Genomic DNA, 20528 nt, shown 5'->3' on the forward strand with positions numbered 1-20528 from the left:
CAAGGAGAAGAAGCAGGTACCCAGCATAGCATCAAGCATCTATAGTATTTTCCTGTCGCCATTATTATTACGGAAAAAGTCGACACTCATCAAGCTTTGATACCGATAATTTACATATCTTAATTTACTTCGTTTAATAACAGTCTACATATCAAGGCTGTACTAATTCAAGCAAGTCAACGGTTTCCGCGTACATGAAAATGCTAACTGCTAAAACCCACCTCCATAAATATCATAGGTTGTTAAGTGACGCCTTCTCGATTGTGATTGGTCGTTTTTCCTTGGAACGGTAACATCGTCACGGCTGTACGGATACATACGCAAAGAGGACATATGCTGTAGAGGAGTAAGTTCGCTTGGTTTTACTGCCAATTAAAGAGTTTAGCTATTAAATCATAACTATACTGCAGCGAGCGTGCCTCTAGAATTAACTAATCGGCGTAAAGACACGTAAATCGATGGAAGGCAGTTTAATATATTTGTGAAACTAGCATGTTAGCATACTTATTGCCTACTGCTTGTCCTGCTCAAAGGAGGAGGTGATGTAATCATCTAACTGCGAGATTTATCTCAGATAGCTCAGATTTGTTATTAAATAATGAAATGATTGATATTCAGACTCCGTGATAGTTTGTTGTTAAACAACGAGCTTTAGCTCAATTTATTGTTTGCATTCAGAAATACAGTAAAATTGGATTAAAAGAACCCGTTTGTACATCCAAATTATAAAGTAGTTCTCGTTTCAAGTTATTGCATCATTACTGAAGTCCCTCCAATATCCTCCAGTAGATTACGTACGGTTTCCTATACGGCAATTTTGCATTAAAATAGTAAAGCAAGTTAAATAGGTAAAATGTACAAATACTTTCTGCAAAAAAAAAAAGTCATTCTCTGACAGCTGACTTTTAATTTAATATTTAATCAAGAAACAGTCCCTTACTAATACTCATATGATTGATTATTTTATCTTTTAAAACACTTTTTGGGTTTGTTCCTGTATTTGGTTTTTATGCCAGGGTATCTTTTTCCCCCAGCAGCCAAACAAAATCCCCAAACTCTGAACATTATTTTGGCAGACGACACAGAAACTAACCCTCAAAAAGGCAAACAATTTGCACTTTTTAATGGCTTGAATTGTGAGCGACAATATCAAAGTAGTTTAACTTTTAGCCAATCCAGCAATCATTATACAACTACTTGTCAGTACAATTAACCTTTTAAAAACCATTATTCAGTATGTCTCAAGATCTGACTAAAACCTTTCACTCGGGTTCACGACCCCAAACACTCAAATGTTATCAGTTCTGGGGGAATAATTAAAAGGAGAGAACGAGAAACTTAATGTTTAGCTAGAAAATTAGACAGACTTACTGGTACTTGATCCTTCACTGTTTTAAGTGTGAGGACCTGAATTTTAAAATTAATTTAGAAATCAAGAGAAAGCCAATGGGATGAATATAAAATAAAAGTTTTTGCCTATTGAAATGAATAAATAACCTGACCACAGCGTTCTTCATGGCTTATCAACGTTTAATAGAAACTTTGCCTCGTTAAATCAACAACACATTGCAATAGTATTTAGAAATTCATAAACAATTTGTTCAAGTTCAGTGGATGGCACAACAGGTTTCAGTTTTGCAATGTTCCCTAACTGAAAGAAGCAAGATTGTAAGATTGTGAGTCCAGCAACTGGTTGGTCTGTGTCTGAGGGGATTTCAGGTTGTATTCATTTTTTTCTGTTTTGTTGGAGTTTAATAAAGATAATTTTCAGCCAGTTAGTCTTTTATGAATCCAGTAGTTGGTCAGTTCAGATAATGTATTGAACTCATGTTCATAAAAAAAAAAAAACAGAACAATACCTACTGGTGTTTATAACATTAAAATAATAATGGATCTAAATACTGAGCCTTGCTAAAGAAGCTTTTACAGAAGACTACACTAAGCTTTTTCAGAGAAGCTCCTATCCTGTAAATAGGAGGAAAACCAAATAAAACAAAAACGTATCAAGTGATGTATTTTAGTGGAATACTTGTAAAAGCAAATGGTTATACTTTAATACCTCTAAAAACTTCAGGTTAGCTGCATTACCTACATAATATATGCTTTCATCGATTTGTGCTACAAACTTTTTACGTGTTTTCACCGTTGTGCCGCAGTCTAATTTGCATGTTTTTAAATTAATTGCAGATCACAATAAATGAATGAAAAAACTTTGAATCCAGTAGAGGTAAATTAAATGCAGTCTTTCACATGATCCCACTCCAGGGTTGATGCTTTACAACAAGATTTGGGAAATTCTCTCTGAAAAAGACGAGAACGCTAAGTGAACTCCAGGCTCTGACAGTAGATTTGTAAAGCTATGCAGCATTTTCTCTGTGGAGCCGAAATCCCTCCTTTAATCACGATATTTCTTTCTCTTTCTTTCTTTGTCTTTTCTCTCTCTCTGCTACATTCCTTTCATGTCTTTCCTTCAAGATACTCATTGGTAGGTGACAATTTATGAAGAACAAGAGGTCCTGGGCTTCATTGGAAGAGTTTCAGATGCTGCATTTAGACCCATGTTGATGTAAGCAGCATTTTCTGTCCTCATGGGGTCATTTTGTGATTATTTGAAAGACTTATTAATATTTATGGAAAGAGTATGTTAACATGACAAACAGTGCTTTGCAAAAGTATTCATACCCCTTTAAACATTTTTACATTTTAGCTTCATCTTCCTTCCTATTAGGAATGTCGTATGCCTTCTTGCTATTTTTCCATATATGACAGATTTGTGAAGTGAACAACTAATGGTTGCCCAGCTGTGGTTCTCTGCAGCTCCTCCAGAGTTACCCCAGGGCACTTGATAATAGACTGAGCAGTGCTCTATGAGATGTTCAAAGCTTGGGATATTGTTTTCTAACCTAACCCTGCTTTAAATATCCCAGCAACTTTGCCACTGACCTTTCTGTTTTGTTCCTTGGTCTTCATGATGTTGTTTGTTCAATAATGTTCTACAACAAACCTCTGAGTCCTTCACAGAACAGCTACATTTATACTGAGGTTCATTTACACACAGGTGGACACTGTTTGCTAAGAATTTGACTTCTAAAAGCAAGTAGTTTGCTGCGCTGGATTTTATTTATGTGTCTCGGAGTAAAGGGGACTGAATATATATGCATATCTCACTTTTCTGATATTTTAAATAAAAATAAAAAAGAAGCAAAATCCATGTATCATTTTCTTTTTGTAGCGACGTATCACATAAAAGTCCAATAAAATAAATAAAAGTTTGTGGTTGTAATGTGATAAAATATGCAAACGCTGAAGAGGTATGAATACCTTCGGATGGAACTGCACATTGTATTTTTCTCCTTAATAGTTTTAGTTGACCTGACAAGTTTTTGACTTTATTTAATGCGGATATTCCCAGACACTGTCCTGTGTTTTCTGTTCTTCCCAGCTTTTCACTACCCAGTCTGAACAGAGCAGTGGTGCGTGTGAGGAGAATGGCAGCACAGCTCACCAAAGCAACCATGTCTACTAACAACCAGCGCTCCAGTCCGTCCTCCGCAGTCAGCGGGGATTCTCCCACTGCCGCCATTCTCATCATAGGAGATGAGATACTCAAGGTAATTTTTATGTTGGGTTTACAGGACTGACAGTAACACTCTTTGAAATATTTTGGATGTTTTCTCTGAATGAATCTATAGGCTGATGTAATTGATATTCTACACATACACTCAGTCAACCGCTGTACTGTTGGCTTGTCATAACTCCAAGAAAACCTTGTGAAACTTGTTTGATGAGCCAGTGATGCTTTGTCTTCAAATGACAAGCTACACCATGATTTCTTGACTTGAAACTGTCATGATTTAAACATGAAGTCTTTGATTCAGTCAGTGTCAGAGCTGAGCCTCCAGATAGACCTACTGCAGGTCCTTGGATTGCATCAGAGAGTGATGACTTACATTTGTTTGAAAAAGTCATTGAATTTGTTGTCTGAGTTGGATTAGAAACTAACTTTTGCATCTCTTTCAGGGTCACACAGTGGACACCAACAGCACCTTCCTAACACAAGCTCTCAGAAAGCTTGGAGTGTCTGTGCAGCGTATAACGGTCATACCAGATATACAGGAGGTCATAGCCAACGAGGTGCTGGTTCTCTCCTCTCAGTACACCCACCTTATAACGTCGGGGGGTGTGGGCCCCACTCATGATGACATAACCTTGGAAAGCATTGCCGCAGCGTTTAAAGAAGAAGTGTACCCCCATCCTGAGCTCGCCCAGCTGGTTGAAGAATTCTTCGGGGTGACGGACAAAGACAGCCCGGCCATGAAATTAGCCATGGTGCCTCGTTCAGCCAAACTTAACTATGGGACTGACCCTCAGACTGGAAAGCGGCAGCGTTACCCAGTGGTAAGTGAACTCAGGATCAAGAAGAATAACATCATGATAATGAAATAAAGAAAACAGACCTGATTAGTATCTTCCCCCTCAATCATCATCCCTCTATTTTTTGTCTGGGACATAATTTAGTCCTTTCTTATAACATTTTACAAGGTTAGAGCTTACGGAGCGAGGAATCTAAAAGTTTCCCTCTTTGTACAATCTCTCTGGAAAGTCCTGGATCCTCTTTCATGCTCTCCATTCTTCAGCTCCGCTCACAGATGTTACGCTTTGTAGGTCTGGGGTTTGAGATTGCCATGGAGGAAAGATGACTTTGTGTCTTGTGAACCATTTCTGTGTTTATTTGGTCATATGTTTTGGATCATTATCCTCCTGAAAGATCCAATGATGGGTCCTGATTTTCAATTGAAAGAGTTTGTATCCAGTGCGCTCTAACAAGTTTCCTAGGACCTTTGAAAAAGTACCAAGCCCACAGCATGACACATCTTCCATTGCACTTTTCAGTGAGCATTATTGTATTTTTCCACATACTCATCCTCTGTTTTACACCAAATGCACTTGGAGTGTGTTAGTGAAGGGATTTGTTTCTATTAAAGACAAAGCTCTGCCAAAATCAGCCTGGTCAAATCCTAAAACCCCAGATCTTTATGATTCCACAGAATATCACTCAAAAAGACCCGTGATTTCAAAGCTGCATTGTTTCTGGACCTTACATGCATATATTTTTATAAGCTGAAGCCACTGATTTGTCCAGCATTTAGGCATCCACAGACTGATGGAATTATAGATAATTAATATCTAGTAGCAACACTCACAGAACCATGGATTTTATTGCCAGGTATAATATAGAGTCATAGACAGGGACAGAATAGAATTAGTTTGAAGTATTTTCCAGGTCTGGATAAGTATGGGAAAAAACCAAAAAAATATAATAAGATTTGTGTTCCCAGACTCTGAATCCATTTTCTGCAAGAAATGATTTAATAAAGATTTATTAACTTTACAGTCTTTATAAATATAGATCCTAAAGTACGAGTTGTTTAAAAAATGTCTTCAAAGCTGGAATTTTAGAACCTTTAAGTCTGGAAATATCTTGAATTTGAAAACATAAACTGTGTAGCTATCCTGCAGCGAGGCAGCCTGCCTGCTCTTCTAACACTAAAATATCTTTTAATGCAACATCTTGACAGAGAAAAGTAAGACAACAGATTCTCCAATGAGAGGCAGACGTTCTTCTACCTTATATGTCTCCAAGCTAGTGTGTTGCCTCGTTACACCGCCTGCAGTTACATTAAGGGAAGCAACAGCCTGAAACACACTGACCTAAAAACTACTAGCTAGAAATGATGAACACATTGAGGGATGAATAATTTTCAATCTATGAGAGTTTTACATTTTCACTTTTTTTTTTTTACAGTGAAAAGTCTCAGGGCTGAAAACATAATTGTGAACTATTTTTATTCATACCATAAAATATTTTGAGAGTTTTCACCTTCATCTCTGCCGTTTTGGCCAAATTGGGCAACACCAGCAGCAGCTCATGTTTTCTTCTTCACACTGCCACTCCTCGTTCAAGCTCTCATCTGTTTAAAGAAAACAGAAAAAATAGTCAAAGTGTCCAAGTTGTGTTTGTCCTTTCTAGGCTGATGGGCGAGTGATTTTTTTTCCATTCAGTTCTATTATTTTTTTTATTGCACAGATGCAAAGAAAAACATTTCCCTCCAAACACCCCTGACATCCAAGTCGATCTTTTCTGGGTCTATTTCAGGTCAGCCAGTCATTTTCTTTTATTTAGCCCTGAAAAAACTTAGAATTGGACTTAAAGTTTGTGGACATCGAAAAAATTATACATTTATATGCAATTTTACAAACATTAATCATAATTATAAAGAAGCCTATATTTTGTTTTAGATGTACATGTTGAGTCTAAATAACTATATCTTTGTAGCTATTGTTGCTTGTATCTTTACTCACATTTTGCCCACCACCTTATTCACAGGTCAGCGTTCGTAATGTCTTCGTGTTTCCTGGGACCCCGTCTTTCATGGAGATGGCCTTCACCGGGCTGGAGCACCTCTTCGCTAGTTCAGGAACCATATTTCATTCCCGCGAGGTAACATGAAAGCTGTTGATTGCAACAAAAAAAAAGGGCTCTTGTTTTTTTAACTGCAGCTCAGCTGACTCAATGTGCCCCTTTCAGGTGTTTGTAGATGCAGAAGAAACTGAGATTGCACCTGTGCTTACCAAACTGCAGGCCAGTTGGGGTCGGAGGGTGGCTCTAGGTTCTTACCCCGACTGGTTGAGCAATTATAGCAAAGTGAGACTCGTCTTGGATTCGGACAGCAAGGAGGAGGTGGACAAGGCCCGAGCGCAGCTGATTGATCGGCTGCCCGAAGGAAGTGTGGTGTCCTTAGTTAAAGACCCGGTGTCTATTGCCCCCGCAGAGGTGTACAAACTTTCCAGCAGCGGTGAGGTTTGCAAAAATATAGATCTGTGAAAGATGGTAGTTTAAACTCTATACCTTTTGAATATGTTTAACAACTTTATTATTATTGTTTGACCTTTTACTTTTATTAATATTTGTTTCAAATTTCGTTTTTCTCTTTGAAGCCCCTACATTTGAAAACTGCCACAGATGTTTGTTGGTACAGCGGGGAGAACAAGTATTTGATACGCTGCTGATTTTGCAGGTTTTCCCACATGCAAAAAAATGTAGAAGTCTTTCATTTCTATCACAGGTATTCTTCAACTGTAATTGATGGCATCTAAAACAAAAATCCATAAAATCACATATGTGATTTTTAAGTAATTAATTAGCATTTTATTGCCTGACATAAGTATTTGATCACCTAACAACCAGTAAGAATCCTGGTTCTCACAGGCCTGTTAGTTCTTCTTTAAAATGCCCGCCTGTTCTCCACTCATTACCTGAACTCGTTATCTGTATAAAAGACACCTGTCTACACACTCAATCAAACAAACTCCAACAATGGCCAAGATCAGAGAGCAGTGTAAGGACATCAGGGATAAAATAGTAGACCTGGACAAGGCTGGGATGGGCTACAGGAAAATAGCCAAGCAGCTTGGCGAGAAGGCAACAATTCTAAGAAAACGGAAGACGTTCCAGATGATAGTCAGGCTCCCTCGGTCTGGGGCTCCATGCAAGATCTCACCTTGTGGGGCATCAATGATCATGAGGAAGGATAGAGATCAGCCCAGAACTACACAGCAGGACCTATGCAGGTCAATGATCTGAAAAGAGCTGGGACCACAGTCTCAAAGAAGACCATTAGTAACATAATACGCCACCATAGAGTAAAATCCTACAGTGCATGCAAGGTCCCCCTGCTCAAGCCAGCACATGTCCAGGTCTGTCTGAGGTTTGCTAGTGACCATCTGGATGATCCAGAGGAAGAATGGGAGAAGGTCATGTGGTCTGATGAGACAAAAGTAGAGTTTTTTGGTCTCAAATCCACTCACCGTGTTTGTAGGAAAAAGAAGGATGAGCACAGTCCCAAGAACACCATCCCTACCATGAAGCATGGAGGTGAAAACATCATTCTTTGAGGATGCTTTTATGCAAAGGGGACAGGATGACTGCAGCATATTGAGGGGAGGATGGATGGGGCCATGTATCTTAGCCAACAAGCTCCTTCCCTCAGTAAGGGCATTGAAGATGAGTCATGGCTGGGTTTTCCAACATGACCCGAACCACACAACCAGGGCAAATAAGGAGTGGCTCCGTAAGAAGCATCTCAAGGTCCTGGAGTGGCCTAGCTAGTCTCCAGACCTGAACCCAATCGAAAATCTTTGGAAGGAGCTGAAAGTCTGCATTGCCCAGCGACAGCCCTGAAACCTGAAGAATCTGGAGGAGATCTGTATGGAGGAGTGGTCCAGAATCCCTGCTGCAGTGTGTGCAAACCTCATCAAGAACTACAGGAAACGTCTGATATCTGTAATTGCAAACAAAGGTTTCTGAACTTAATATTAAACTTTGTTTTTCTGATGTGTCAAATACTTATGCCATTCAAATTAATAACTTAAAATTCACACAATGTGATTTTCTAGATTTTTGTCTCGGATTCATTCACGTATAGTTGAAGAGTACCTATGATTAAAAATTAAAGACTGCTACATGCTTTGCAAGTGGAAAAACCTGCAAAATCAGCAACGTATCAAATACTTGTTCTCCCCACTGTATTCACACTTGATAAAGATGTAAAAGAAGCCTTAAAATCCATTCATCTTTTATTATAATAGTATAAACTCAGATTAAGAAAACTTGTAATAATCCAACGTTGAGTACATGAAATATTTTTGAGCTACTCAGTGGGGGAAAAAAGAACAAAACCTTTTAACACATTGACCTGTTGCACAGTAGGTGGTACCCCTGCTGTTAATAGTTGGTACAACCTGCATTTGCCGAGAACAACACTTGGCCTTCTCCTTTAACATTTTACAAGTCTGCATGCTCTCAAGGCTGCAGCATACAGACTTCTGCAGGATTTAGCAGGACGGAGATCTCTTTAGAACGAAGCTGATTTTGTTTCTAATGAATCATTCTGCGTTTGTTTTGGCCATATGTTCCTGCTGGAACACCCAGTAAAAAACTATTTTTATCTTGTGCCACAATTATTTCTTAACCTGAGACTGATTTACTGAATAAATGCTCTCAAATTAAAGGTTCAATTATTCAGATTGTTTTTCTATTTAAGATTATGACACTGAAATAAGGGCTAAAAGGTTGCAGTTGGTAGCACTGTTGCCTTGCAGCAAGAAGGTCCTGGTTTCGACTACTGGCCTGGGGTCTTTCTGCATGGAGTTTGCATGTTCTCCCCGTGCATGCGTACGGTTCTCTCCGGGTACTCCGGCTTCCTCCCACAGTCCTAAAACATGACTTAGGTTAACTGGTTTCTCTAAATTGCCCTAAGGATGAGTGGGTGCGTGCATGGTTGTTTGTCCTGTGATGAAGATGGAGTCCAGAGAAGATGGATGGATACTGTAATAAAATATGAATTCATTTGAAAGCTTTTTATGCATCCTTACCAAGGGGGCAACAGATTTGACCACATCTGTATAACAACAGAATTAAGGCAATTAGTTTTGGGACCAGTAAATGAAGCATAAAATATAAGTATACATGTAAAAGTTAGAGGGGATTATTAGAAACAGCATATATTATGAGAGCAAATGGTAAGATAGGTTAAACTACCAGCAGTTAGTTTTGAATGAGAGATGACTTAAATGATACCTATTTACATTTGATTGCAGATATTATGAAGCATAATCTCACTGTGGAGTTGTTCCCACAGGCACAGCACTGGGTGAGAAAGTGAAGTGTGCACTGAACACAGTAGAGACGGCACTGGATCAGTATTCAACAGAGCAGATCTGTGTTGGCTTCAATGGAGGCAAAGACTGCACGGCTCTGCTCCATCTATACTACTCTGCTCTAAAACGGTAACCAGAAGGGAGAGGAGGAGGGATTGTTTAACAGATGTATCACCTGGGAGAGGAGAGACAGAGGGGGGAATTAAAATCAACAACATAATGATATCACAGCGGGGTTGAACATGTCACACACATCTACAGGGCCTTGCGAAAGTAAATCTTGCGATTTACTTGCGTGCCTTGCGAAAGACAATCTTGACTGTATTTGACAGATTGTCTTATCTAATCTTTTGCTGTCCTCCTGATGTTTATCTTTAATGTCTGATTTCTCTCTCCCTTTCACTCTCAGGCAGTATCCAGATGGGAAAGACAAGGTTAAAGCTCTGTATATCCGTAACGTCTCCCCATTCCCAGAAATGGAGAGATTCCTCCAAGACACAACAAAAAAGTGAGTAATCAGTTTAGTCAATTCTTTCTTTATGCTCTTTTGGAGATTTACAGTGCCTTGCAAAAAAATTGATCATATCCGTGAACAACCCCTAACGCCAAACTTCATTTTATTTTTTGTGATTTTATTTGACAGCACGACACAAAGTAGCACAAAATTGTGAAGTGCTTTTGTACAAATAAAAAGTGTGCCATACTTATGTAGTTATCCCCCTCTGCTCTAATACACCTAAACAAGATACAGTGCAAGCACTTGCCTTTAAAAGTCCCTGAATTAGGAGTCTGAGCCCATTGGTGTGCAGTTTAATCGCTGTAGAAATATAGCCGCTCTGTGAAACAGTATTCTAAGGTTTAAACATCTCACAGAGCACCTTTCAGTTCATCATCTGAAACTAGACTATGGCACAATAGCCAAAAGGGCCCATAGTAGCTCTGCAGGAACTGCAGAGATCCACAGCTCAGGTGGGAAAATGTGTGTCAAGATTATTGAATTGTTGAAAGAAAGTCCGAAGATGTCCTGTTTGCATTTTGCTGGAGACCATGTAGGCGACCCAGCAAATGTGTGGGAGAAGGTCCTCTGGTCAGATGAGACCAAAGCTGAACTCTTCTGGCTTACATGAAAAACTCCATGTTTGGTGGAGAACTAACACTGTACATCACTCTGAGCACATGGTGGTGGCTGTGTCATGCTGTGGGACGCTTTTTATTAGCAGGACAAGAAACTAGCCAGAGTCATGGCAAGATGATTGGAGCTAAATACGGGGTTAGGGTTAGGGCAACGACCCCAAACATTCACCCTGAACCAAAACAACTTTTTAACCTTGTATCATTTTCCTGCCCCTTCCTGAGTATGCTCTGCTTTGTGCTGGTTTATCACGTAAAAACCTAATAAAATACATTAAAGTTTGTGCTTGTAATATGGCAGAATGTGAAAAAGTTCTAGACTTTTGCAAAGTACCTTGCATTTTTACCAGTTGGTGCTTTTGGTCCATATAGTCATCAATCTCTTACAGATATGACTTGGAGTTGATCTCTGTGGAGGGAAGTATTCGGCAGGCTCTTAACGAGCTGCATGACAAGAGGCCGGAGCTGAAAGCCGTCCTGATGGGAACCAGAAGAAGCGACCCCTATTCCCACACACTCACACCGATGTGCCCCACTGACCCTGGCTGGCCGGAATACATGAGAGTCAACCCGCTACTGGTATGACCAGCGAACGGATGTTAATGTCATGTCGATGGCAGTTACAGATGTTTCATTTCCATTCACTGCATATTTGGCTTTTTGTTTGCAGGTACAGCCTGAAAAAATTAGTATATCGTTAAGAAGTTCACATGTTTTTATTCATTTTATGAAGTGAATCTCATATAGATCCATTACACACAGAGATAAATATTCCAAGCCTTTATTTCCTGTAATTGTTATGGCTTGCAGATAATGAAAACCCAAAATTCAGGGTCTCGAAAAAATCAAATATTGTTAAAAAGTTAAATATTGGAAACTTATGATGTCCCACCCTAATCAGTTATTTACCTCAAAACACCTGCAAAGGTTTGCAGAGCCTCTAAATTACCGTAGCTGTTTTTCTCTCCTAGATGAAGCCATTAAAGGAGCTACTACTGCCATTAACATTTTACTTTTCTTTAACATAGAATCAGTGGTTCTGTATTTTGTGTGGGTTTGCTCTGTCTTCTCAAACTGCTGGAAGTTTCTTCCTGTTGAAGGGGAGTTTTCCTTTCCACTGTCGCTACGTTCATACTTGGTATGAAGCATTGCTGCAAAGTCGGCGACTTGATGCAATCTGCTGAGTTTCCTCAGGGAGAAAACGTTTTAATCAATTTGAGTAATAAACTGAACTTGACTGCATTGTTAGATAACCAGGATCAAGCAACCTGGGCTTCTATTACACCTCAGCAGAACCACAGGCTGATTGCCTCCATGCTACGCCGCATTGATGCAGTAATTGATGCAAAAGGAGTACTGTATGCTTTAGAAATAAGCATACTTTTCAGAAACCTGTCATTTCTGTTTAAAATATCCTTTTTTTATTGATCTTATGTAATACTCAAATTTTTTGGGATTTTGTTATCTGTAAGCCATAATAATCAACATTACAAGACATAAAGGCTTGAATTATTTCATTCTGTGTGCAGTGAATTTATATACGAGTGACTTTCTGAAAGGAATGACAAAAACTATTGAGCTTTTTTACGATATTCTAGTAGATGTACCTGTACTTATTTTTTCTTTCAATTATAACACATTCTGTATAAAAAATTAAAAAAAAGGTAACCTTATGCTTTTTTCCATGAGAAAAATAAAGACTTCCCTCAGTAGGGTTAGTTTTATAACTAGACATTAAAATGGCACTCTGTGGTGAATAATTATTTAGCACCCAGTTAGATCCTTCTTGAAGTTACCAAATTTGTTCCAGTTTAACTGTTTGACGGAAACGTTTGTGGTTCTGTAGACAAATATGTTCCTTATCATCAGCACAATATTATTTTAATGTGGAGTCCAGCCACATTACAGCAGAAATGTATCTGGTTATGGTTTGTACTTCCTGATGATGCACTCAGTGCTCCTTATCACAGAGTGATAATGATGCTCTTACTCTTTGGCGCCCAAAAACTTGAGTTTTTGTCCAAGTCACTAATATTTAATGATTTTGAGTTATTGACAGGAACCCACAAACAGTTGTTCTAATTGAACTATAAAAACAGGCAGCCTCACTTCTGCTTTGACCTCTGGGTCCTCTTAGACCAGAGTTTTTAACTGGACTTGTGGTTCTTAAACTGGGTCCTGTTTAGATGCCAAACAATGTATTAAAGTTCATGTTTTGGGGCTTTTCACACACAAAATACAGATGCCACCGCTTTAAAGAATCTGCATTTACTGTAGGATAACCCAGTCTAGATATGACGATAGATATGATAGATTTTGAAATAAAGCCGATTCATGGTAGTCCAGGTGTCTTTAAAGCATTAAAATAGCTCTTTACTATACCTGCTGAATAAGAACTTACCTGATGAACTTACCTGTTGCTGCATGGAGTCCGGAAATTACAGCTAAAATGTAACTGGAGAAATGTTAAGAATTAAAAAATATTCAGAATTTCATAAAAATAAACAGCAAAATCTAGAACTGGAAAATTAGTTGGAAGGCTGTTTCCAGTGTAGAAGGGCTACAGAACATATCTTACACTGATTGAACACAGAAATGCCCACAGAGTAACAGTTAGTGCATTTATTTTCTGTATGTATTTAAATGGACAACGCTCCTTTATCAGCACGAGTACATGAAGTAAATCTGCAACAGAATGCCGTGTTTTGCACGCTAATAGTGTGAAATTTATTTATTACATGAACAAAGGCGTTTAAAAATAAAATTACATTTAGAGAAAATGAATCAAACACAGTATAAATAACGTTTTATATGTTAGAGCACCCACAGCAGTTGATTAAAGAACCGTCTCGGGTTTTAAACATTTAGAGAGCAAACTGTAGGACGTAGTGTTCCAGTTTATGAGCTGCCTTGTTCCAGAGAAAGTTGACGGCTCAAAGACAGCATTCCTAAATGGGATTTTACTATCCTGTTGATTCAGTATGTCATGTAGACAAGTATTGATTTTGTTCTGTGAATGCAAAATTATTAACACAAGTAAAATATCTCCATTTTTAATAAATGAAGCAATCATTTGCTGTGTGCGTCCCAAATTCTAAAAGTTGTATTAATCTTGCCTTGCCTTGCCTTGCCTTGCCTTGCCTTTCCTTTCCTTTCCTTTCCTTGCCTTGCCTTGCCTTGCCTTGCCTTGCCTTGCCTTGCCTTGCCTTGCCTTGCCTTGCCTTGCCTTGCCTTGCCTTGCCTTGCCTTGCCTTGCCTTGCCTTGCCTTGCCTTGCCTTGCCTTGCCTTGCCTTGCCTTGCCTTGCCTTGCCTTTCCAAGTCATTTTGTGGAATGATATCTTGGATATACTGTATGTTTTCATGACAAATTTGGAATTAGTGTAAAGTAGCTGACATCAACTTCTAGAAATTGTGAAAGGAAAAGGATCCATCTTCCTTTCTGTTTTTTTTTTTTTTTTCAGCTTGAATATTTAAAGTCTGACCTCTGTAAAGATATGTTTGCCTTAAATTAATTGTGAACTTTTGTCATAATTTAAAAATGGACTCACATAGTGACTTAGAACTCTAGAATTTGAGTCTGAACATGTGTGGAAAAAGCTGTATAGCTTCCATTACTTTGTTCCTCTCCATTGTCAGGATGTTCTTGTAAGTAAAAGCTGCATGAATTTGTGGTCCTTTTTGTTGAGTCGTTGTGACAAATGAAAATTTATGTAAAACCGTCCAACCTACTGTGTCATTAATGAGCATCATTTATTATAATTAAAACTGATTTACAGAAGACGATTTACCATAGAATAAACTACACGTGTCATTTATTCAGGTTTGATGCTGTAAAATGAGATGTTTTCCTTCGCTCTACAGGACTGGACCTATCATGACATCTGGTCCTTCTTGAGGATGTTACACGTGCCCTACTGTATCCTGTACGATAAAGGGTAGGAATACTTTCTACCTCTCACTGTGCTCTCTTTAAACGTTCAGGTTTCAGCAATATTTTTGAAGGTTTTATTCAACCTTAACGTTTTTGTCCACCTGCAGGTATACATCACTTGGCAGTATGGACAACACCTACCGAAACAAGGCCCTCCAGGTGGTGGATGAGAGGGGGGTGACGCGATACAAGCCAGCCTACCTCCTGGAGAATGAAGAAGAGGAGCGAAACTCCCGTGCCTGAAGTCGTCCTGTTCTTCGCTGTTTTTATATTATTATTATTTAGACGTCTGATCAGAATTCACATTAATCCCATAAACCCATTTTGGGTTTTCTGAGTATTAGAAAAACCCACACAATGTCTAAATGTGACTGAAAGTGTTTATGATACAGTAATGCGTTTGTGACAGTACTGAATAAAGCATAGTTCAGATGTGTGTGTGTTTTGGCCTTTGTCATATTTCACCCACAGATCTGCAGGATATCCAGAGCACTCTGCAGATTGTTTTATTCATTGATCCATTTGTCTTGTTTCTAAATCAAATAATCTGCTCAGACAGGCAGCTGTAATCGGAGTGCATTTGTGAATAATGTGAAAAGGTGAGGAAAATCAGGTTTTAGGACACTCTGCGTGCAGCAGCTTGGACACAGAGCTGAAGGTCACCCAGCAGGCTCATCATAATCTGTGTTTTATGTCCAGAGACGGGTCAGCAGCTGGGTGATAAACCGAGCGTCCCTCTGGGATCTCCCCCCTCACATGTAGTTCTCCTTGCTGACCTCACGGGTGCGTTGTTCTCACGTTTTCCAATTTAGCCAGCCGTGATTACAATAAATTACCTTCTCTGTTTCGAGACATGATTGAATCCAGGCTCATCGATCTGCTCTCTCACTCCCCTCCCGCCTCGAGATTAGTCAACGCGGCGCGGCGCGGATCGATGCCGGCCGATCTAATAAAGCGGGCCACTTACGAGGCCACCGCGGGGCTGCACACACTGTTACACCAGCAATTACCACTTTTAGGTCGGCCCCCCCCCCCCAACCCTCTGCCTTTTCTGTCCTGGCTTCACGGGCCCGCTTGATTTATTAGTAATAACAGTAATATAAGAGGCAATAAACAGGGGCTTCATAATCACAGCCAATGTCATGGGGTGGCTTTTGGTGGTGCGACAAACACACCGGGACATTGCCTGGGATGATGTGTGGGGCTGAAAATGATGTTACAGCTAGACTTCCAGTATGTCTGCCACCAACCAAACTCGGTTACAATGTAGAAATCAACAATATGAGAACGTCTATGGGAATTAAATTGGTCGTGCACTGCAAAAAATATTCAGATTCCTTGAAATTTACCAATTTTTTTAAGTCTTCTTTCTCCCTACCATGAAGAGACTTTTTGCCCATTGGCCTTTCCAAAATTACTCGAGTTTCTGTCAGCATCAGTTTTCAAAGTTTCTTGACTGGATTTTGGTTTGGACTTTGACTAGACCATTTCAAAACATGAACGCTTTGATCCAAATCAGATTTCTGCAACCTTTTTTCAGCCAATTTTGCCCTCAGTCCAGCTAAATGTTGTTTACAGCCGGAGAAGCTACAGGAACCTTCGAACACTGCTGAAATAATTTTTTTTAAGATATCTGATGGATCATTTTCCTTTCACTTTACAGTTCTGCAAGTATAATGTTTAAGATGCGGACTTCTAGAAGATGATGTCAGCTACTTTACATTGAATCCAAATTTGCTCTGAAAACATGGCATCCGAAATTTCCCTCCAAGATATAACGACTTTGACCATATTTCCAGTAGCGTGCATTCTTTAGTTAGCTTCAACTGTTTTATTACCATGTTTCCATCATGGACTGCTCACATCTTCCTCTTTAATATCCCCTCCCCCCTCCATCAAGCATTATTGCACTTCTGTGTCGTCCTTTGTGAGCTTGTTGCTGCTGTACAGGGCTTTCAAACTGTGGAGTCTGTGCTGTGGCCGAGCTCCATATAAATGAAGAAGTGATTTCTGCTTCATTACCGCCACCTGGCATGTAATTGGCTGATTTAGCAGATGGCATAAAATTTCTACAGAAAGACATTTGTGGAATATGAGAGCATGCCTGGCGGGTTTTGTGAAGGCTCAAACAATGAAAGGATGTTTGAAAAATGTGGAAACTGAAAACTTATCTGGTCGTTACTTGCAGAAAACCGTGCTCATTCTTTTTCATAAAAATGTGCATAATTAAATGCAGTTTGCATGACTGAGTCGCAGAATAACCTACAAAGAAAACAAAATAGCTGTTAAGATGGTTTGAAAGGTTTTGGGTCAGAATTGTTTAATCAGAAATATGCTCTTCCTCTGGTTTGCTTGCATGACCTACAACTATAAAGCCTCTCTCATCCTCTTCCTCCCAGCTGTCGACCTGGGTCATTTCCCCTCCATCACCGGTTTGTCTTCAAAACATTCTCCTTCATTAGAGAAAATCAAAATTTACCTGAGAGCATATCACTGAAGTAGGGCATAAACAAATGGATTGGGTGTGTGCTTAAAAAAAATAAGTGGTTCAACCAATTTGCATGTAATGACATTGTGCGGCAGACTAATTCAGAGATGTTTTGAAGGGTAAATATCAGAGAGAACTAGTGTTATGTTGTCAAATTGAAAAGTCTAAAAAGCATCAGTTTCTCCATAATCATGTGCAAAAATGTTCCTGAATAATTCAAGAAATATTAAAATAGAAAAAAATTATATTTGATTGGTTTCATGATAAATGAATGAAGATTGGACTAATTTAGAGTTTTTTTTAGGAATGGCCCAAGAAGTACAGCAAGGTAATGGTGGCAAATCTCATATTAAACTCATGACATCTGAAATGAACAGCTTCATTGTACAGATCAGTTCAAGTAAGGGCTTTATTGCAGCACCTCTACTTCATGCTTAGTTAAAAAAGCAAAGATAAAAAATGCATTTTAATGTTAACAAGAGATTTCAACCGCTTTTCATTCAAGGTCATTGCAAAAATCTATTTATTGTGATATTAAAGTGCAGATTACATGTTATGTTTAGGTAGTATGGCATTTAGATCAGATAAATCAGCAGCTGAATCATTTTTCATGTTCTCTTCTTGAATATATTTAGCTGCACTGCTCACAGTCCTTTATGGTTAGATGTGACTCTGCTCCAGCACACCTTGTTCAAATGATTGCATTACTCATCATGCCATCAAGTGCTGCATCTAATAATCACTTATTGGTTTAAGTCAGGTGGCAGAAGGGAAACACCTAACATGTCTGATAGTGGGCCCTAAGAAACAGGGTTGAGAAACCCTACTTTACATGACTGGGCTTCTTATGATATTCTATTGCCACTATTCTGTAAAGGTCAGGTTAATGGAGTGCACAACTAATACTTGTCCCTGATAGTTATTCCTAAAATTCAGATTATCATCTAAGAAAACCTGGACCAAGTTGAAATAAAAAGAGTATTTTGTCATCTAATTGGTTCTCCAAAGACAGGCTTTAGGTCGGCAGGTGGAAGTGTGGTAAAAGAAGCCACTTAAAGTGCTGTGAGAACAAGGAGCTAATCTTGCTGCTCTCTCTGTAAACCCCAGACTTTCTCTCTGTATTCCTCCCAGGTGGGACTGACTTTTATAAAAGACTCCACAGAACTAACAGCTCCTGTGATATGGACTCAGCATGACTTAAAATTGCACTTGGCGTGACTTTGTGCCAAAAACATGTGACGAGCTTTGATATCGGAGAAAACTATCCATCAGATGCCGCTGACTGTGAAGCTTTTCTCTGAAGGAATGTGTCCTTAATCCAATTCCTCGGGAGCTTCTGCGGTGTAAAACGAGACTTGAAGCACCATGAGACAGCAATTCAGGCGATGTCCCAGGAGTGATGCTTAACACCGAGGATGAATAGACGCCGCGTTGTCAGAAAGTATCAGGAGAAAAGGGAGACCTTTGAGTCTATGCAAATTAGCAGCCCATCTGCATGTAAAGCCAACAGACCAGAACACGGGAAATAGGATGTTCACTATCAAAGTTTTGCACATTAAAAGTGGATAAAAGTGAGAAAGAAAGAAAAGGGGAAGGACTGGGAGGGGATGTAAGGAACAGAGGCAGCTTTGCTTTCTGCAATGTGAAGTGTGACTGACTTGGTTCATTTGTGTCAGGTTTTGGTGCGTTCAAATAAAAGCCCCGGCTCATAATCCTTAGTTTGTCACAGCTCTCGGGCCAGTACACAAACGCAGGACCCCCTGCTCATTTCCACACACACACACACACACACGGGATGCATTCAGAGATGCCTTTCATTCTGTAGACTGGCTTCAGTGCAAAGGGCCAAGGTCTGTGAAGCTTCAGCCAGCGTGCTGAAAACCTGATGAGAAAATATTTCTGCTCTGCTCAAGTCAGCTGGAGCACATTTGCACTCAACAAGCATAACTTAAACATGGGGTGGAGTGTCAGAAGGATGAAAGATGTCTAACACCACAAAGTCTTACCACTGTCTGCTGAATGCTGTTCTCTTAGATTAAAACTGGATTTTTAACACTTGGTAAAACCTTCCATTCATTTTTACACCCAATTTAGGACAGCATTAAAATTAGTTCATGTCTGCAAAGAAAATAACACTTCTAGCTGTTTACCTGGAGATGATAGGCCTATCTTGTTCTTCTATTAGTAGAAAAATGACTGTGACCAGGCAGCCCACTAAACCTATTGGAAAAATAATGGATGTGAACAAGAAAACACTTGATTATTTTTGAAACAATGTCTAGATATCAACGCGAACGAATCAAACAAAAACAATTATACAACTTATAATTTCAGTGGATATATTTAATGTGTAAAAAAATCTTATGTCATTATAATTGTATTTAAAAGTACTTCAAAATCAGTGCAACTAAAGAATTTGTCTAATTTCTACTTATATTTTTAAGCTGATCAGTCTCTAGGTACGTTTTCTCAGTGCTATGAAAAAGTATTTGCCCCCTTGCAGATTTTTTTCTATTTCTGCTTTTTTGGTCACAAAGAAAAATGTTTCAATTTAAACTAGTTGTTTAGATCAGATAAAGATAACTTGAGTTTATACAAAATGCAGTTTTCAAAGGATGAGTTATTTATTTATTTTTTTTTTACAGAGGAACAGCTATCCAAACCAACCCGACCTTATGTGAAAAAGTAATTGCCCTGTAAACCTAGTAACTGCTTGTGTCTCCCTCGGGGGCTAGCAACAGCAATCAAGTGCTTGCAACAATCGCCACTGCTTATAGGCAAGTTCGAAATAGCCTAAACAGAGAGAGAAATGTGAGATAATTGTTCCAATAACAATCAGACTGTGTGCTTTCCTCAAGGTGAGGATCAGTCTGCTCTTACAAATGAGGACAGGGGTCAACACAGCGCCGCTAAGGTCAGGGTGTCTTTATTATACTTCAACATGAATTTTCTGTCTCACTGGGCATGATGTGATCCATCTAATGGATATAAATACAAGTTTGCTTTGTAAATAGATTGCATAAATAATCTGAAATTAATGCTTTCTGGCTAACATTTTCACTCTTTAATTATAAAAGGATATACAAAACATTTTTGGTTTTGGTTTCAATTAGAAACTTAAATTAACTGCTGCCTTCAGTGGAATTATTGTTACAAGATGTTACAACCACCAAAATGTATGTATTCTATTGCTATTTTGTGGGACAAACCAACATCAAGAAGTGCATAATTTTGAAGCTGAAAGAAAATGATACAAT

At 39.0% G+C, this 20528-nt stretch overlaps 1 protein-coding gene across 1 annotated transcript; it reads left to right on the forward strand.

Moving 5' to 3' along the window:
• The first annotated feature begins 44 nt into the window (after positions 1–44).
• On the forward strand, positions 45–15219 carry flad1 (flavin adenine dinucleotide synthetase 1). The gene is made up of 11 exons (XM_047362032.1): positions 45–346; positions 2476–2566; positions 3443–3611; positions 4021–4398; positions 6389–6502; positions 6590–6857; positions 9702–9849; positions 10130–10228; positions 11241–11430; positions 14714–14787; positions 14891–15219. The coding sequence occupies exons 2-11, from the start codon at positions 2559–2561 to the stop codon at positions 15024–15026; spliced, it is 1584 nt and encodes a 527-aa protein (XP_047217988.1). The 5' UTR covers positions 45–346; positions 2476–2558; the 3' UTR covers positions 15027–15219.
• Positions 15220–20528: the final 5309 nt, after the last annotated feature.

Source organism: Girardinichthys multiradiatus, chromosome 3, assembly GCF_021462225.1.
Source record: "Girardinichthys multiradiatus isolate DD_20200921_A chromosome 3, DD_fGirMul_XY1, whole genome shotgun sequence".
Taxonomy (NCBI): Eukaryota; Metazoa; Chordata; class Actinopteri; order Cyprinodontiformes; family Goodeidae; genus Girardinichthys; species Girardinichthys multiradiatus.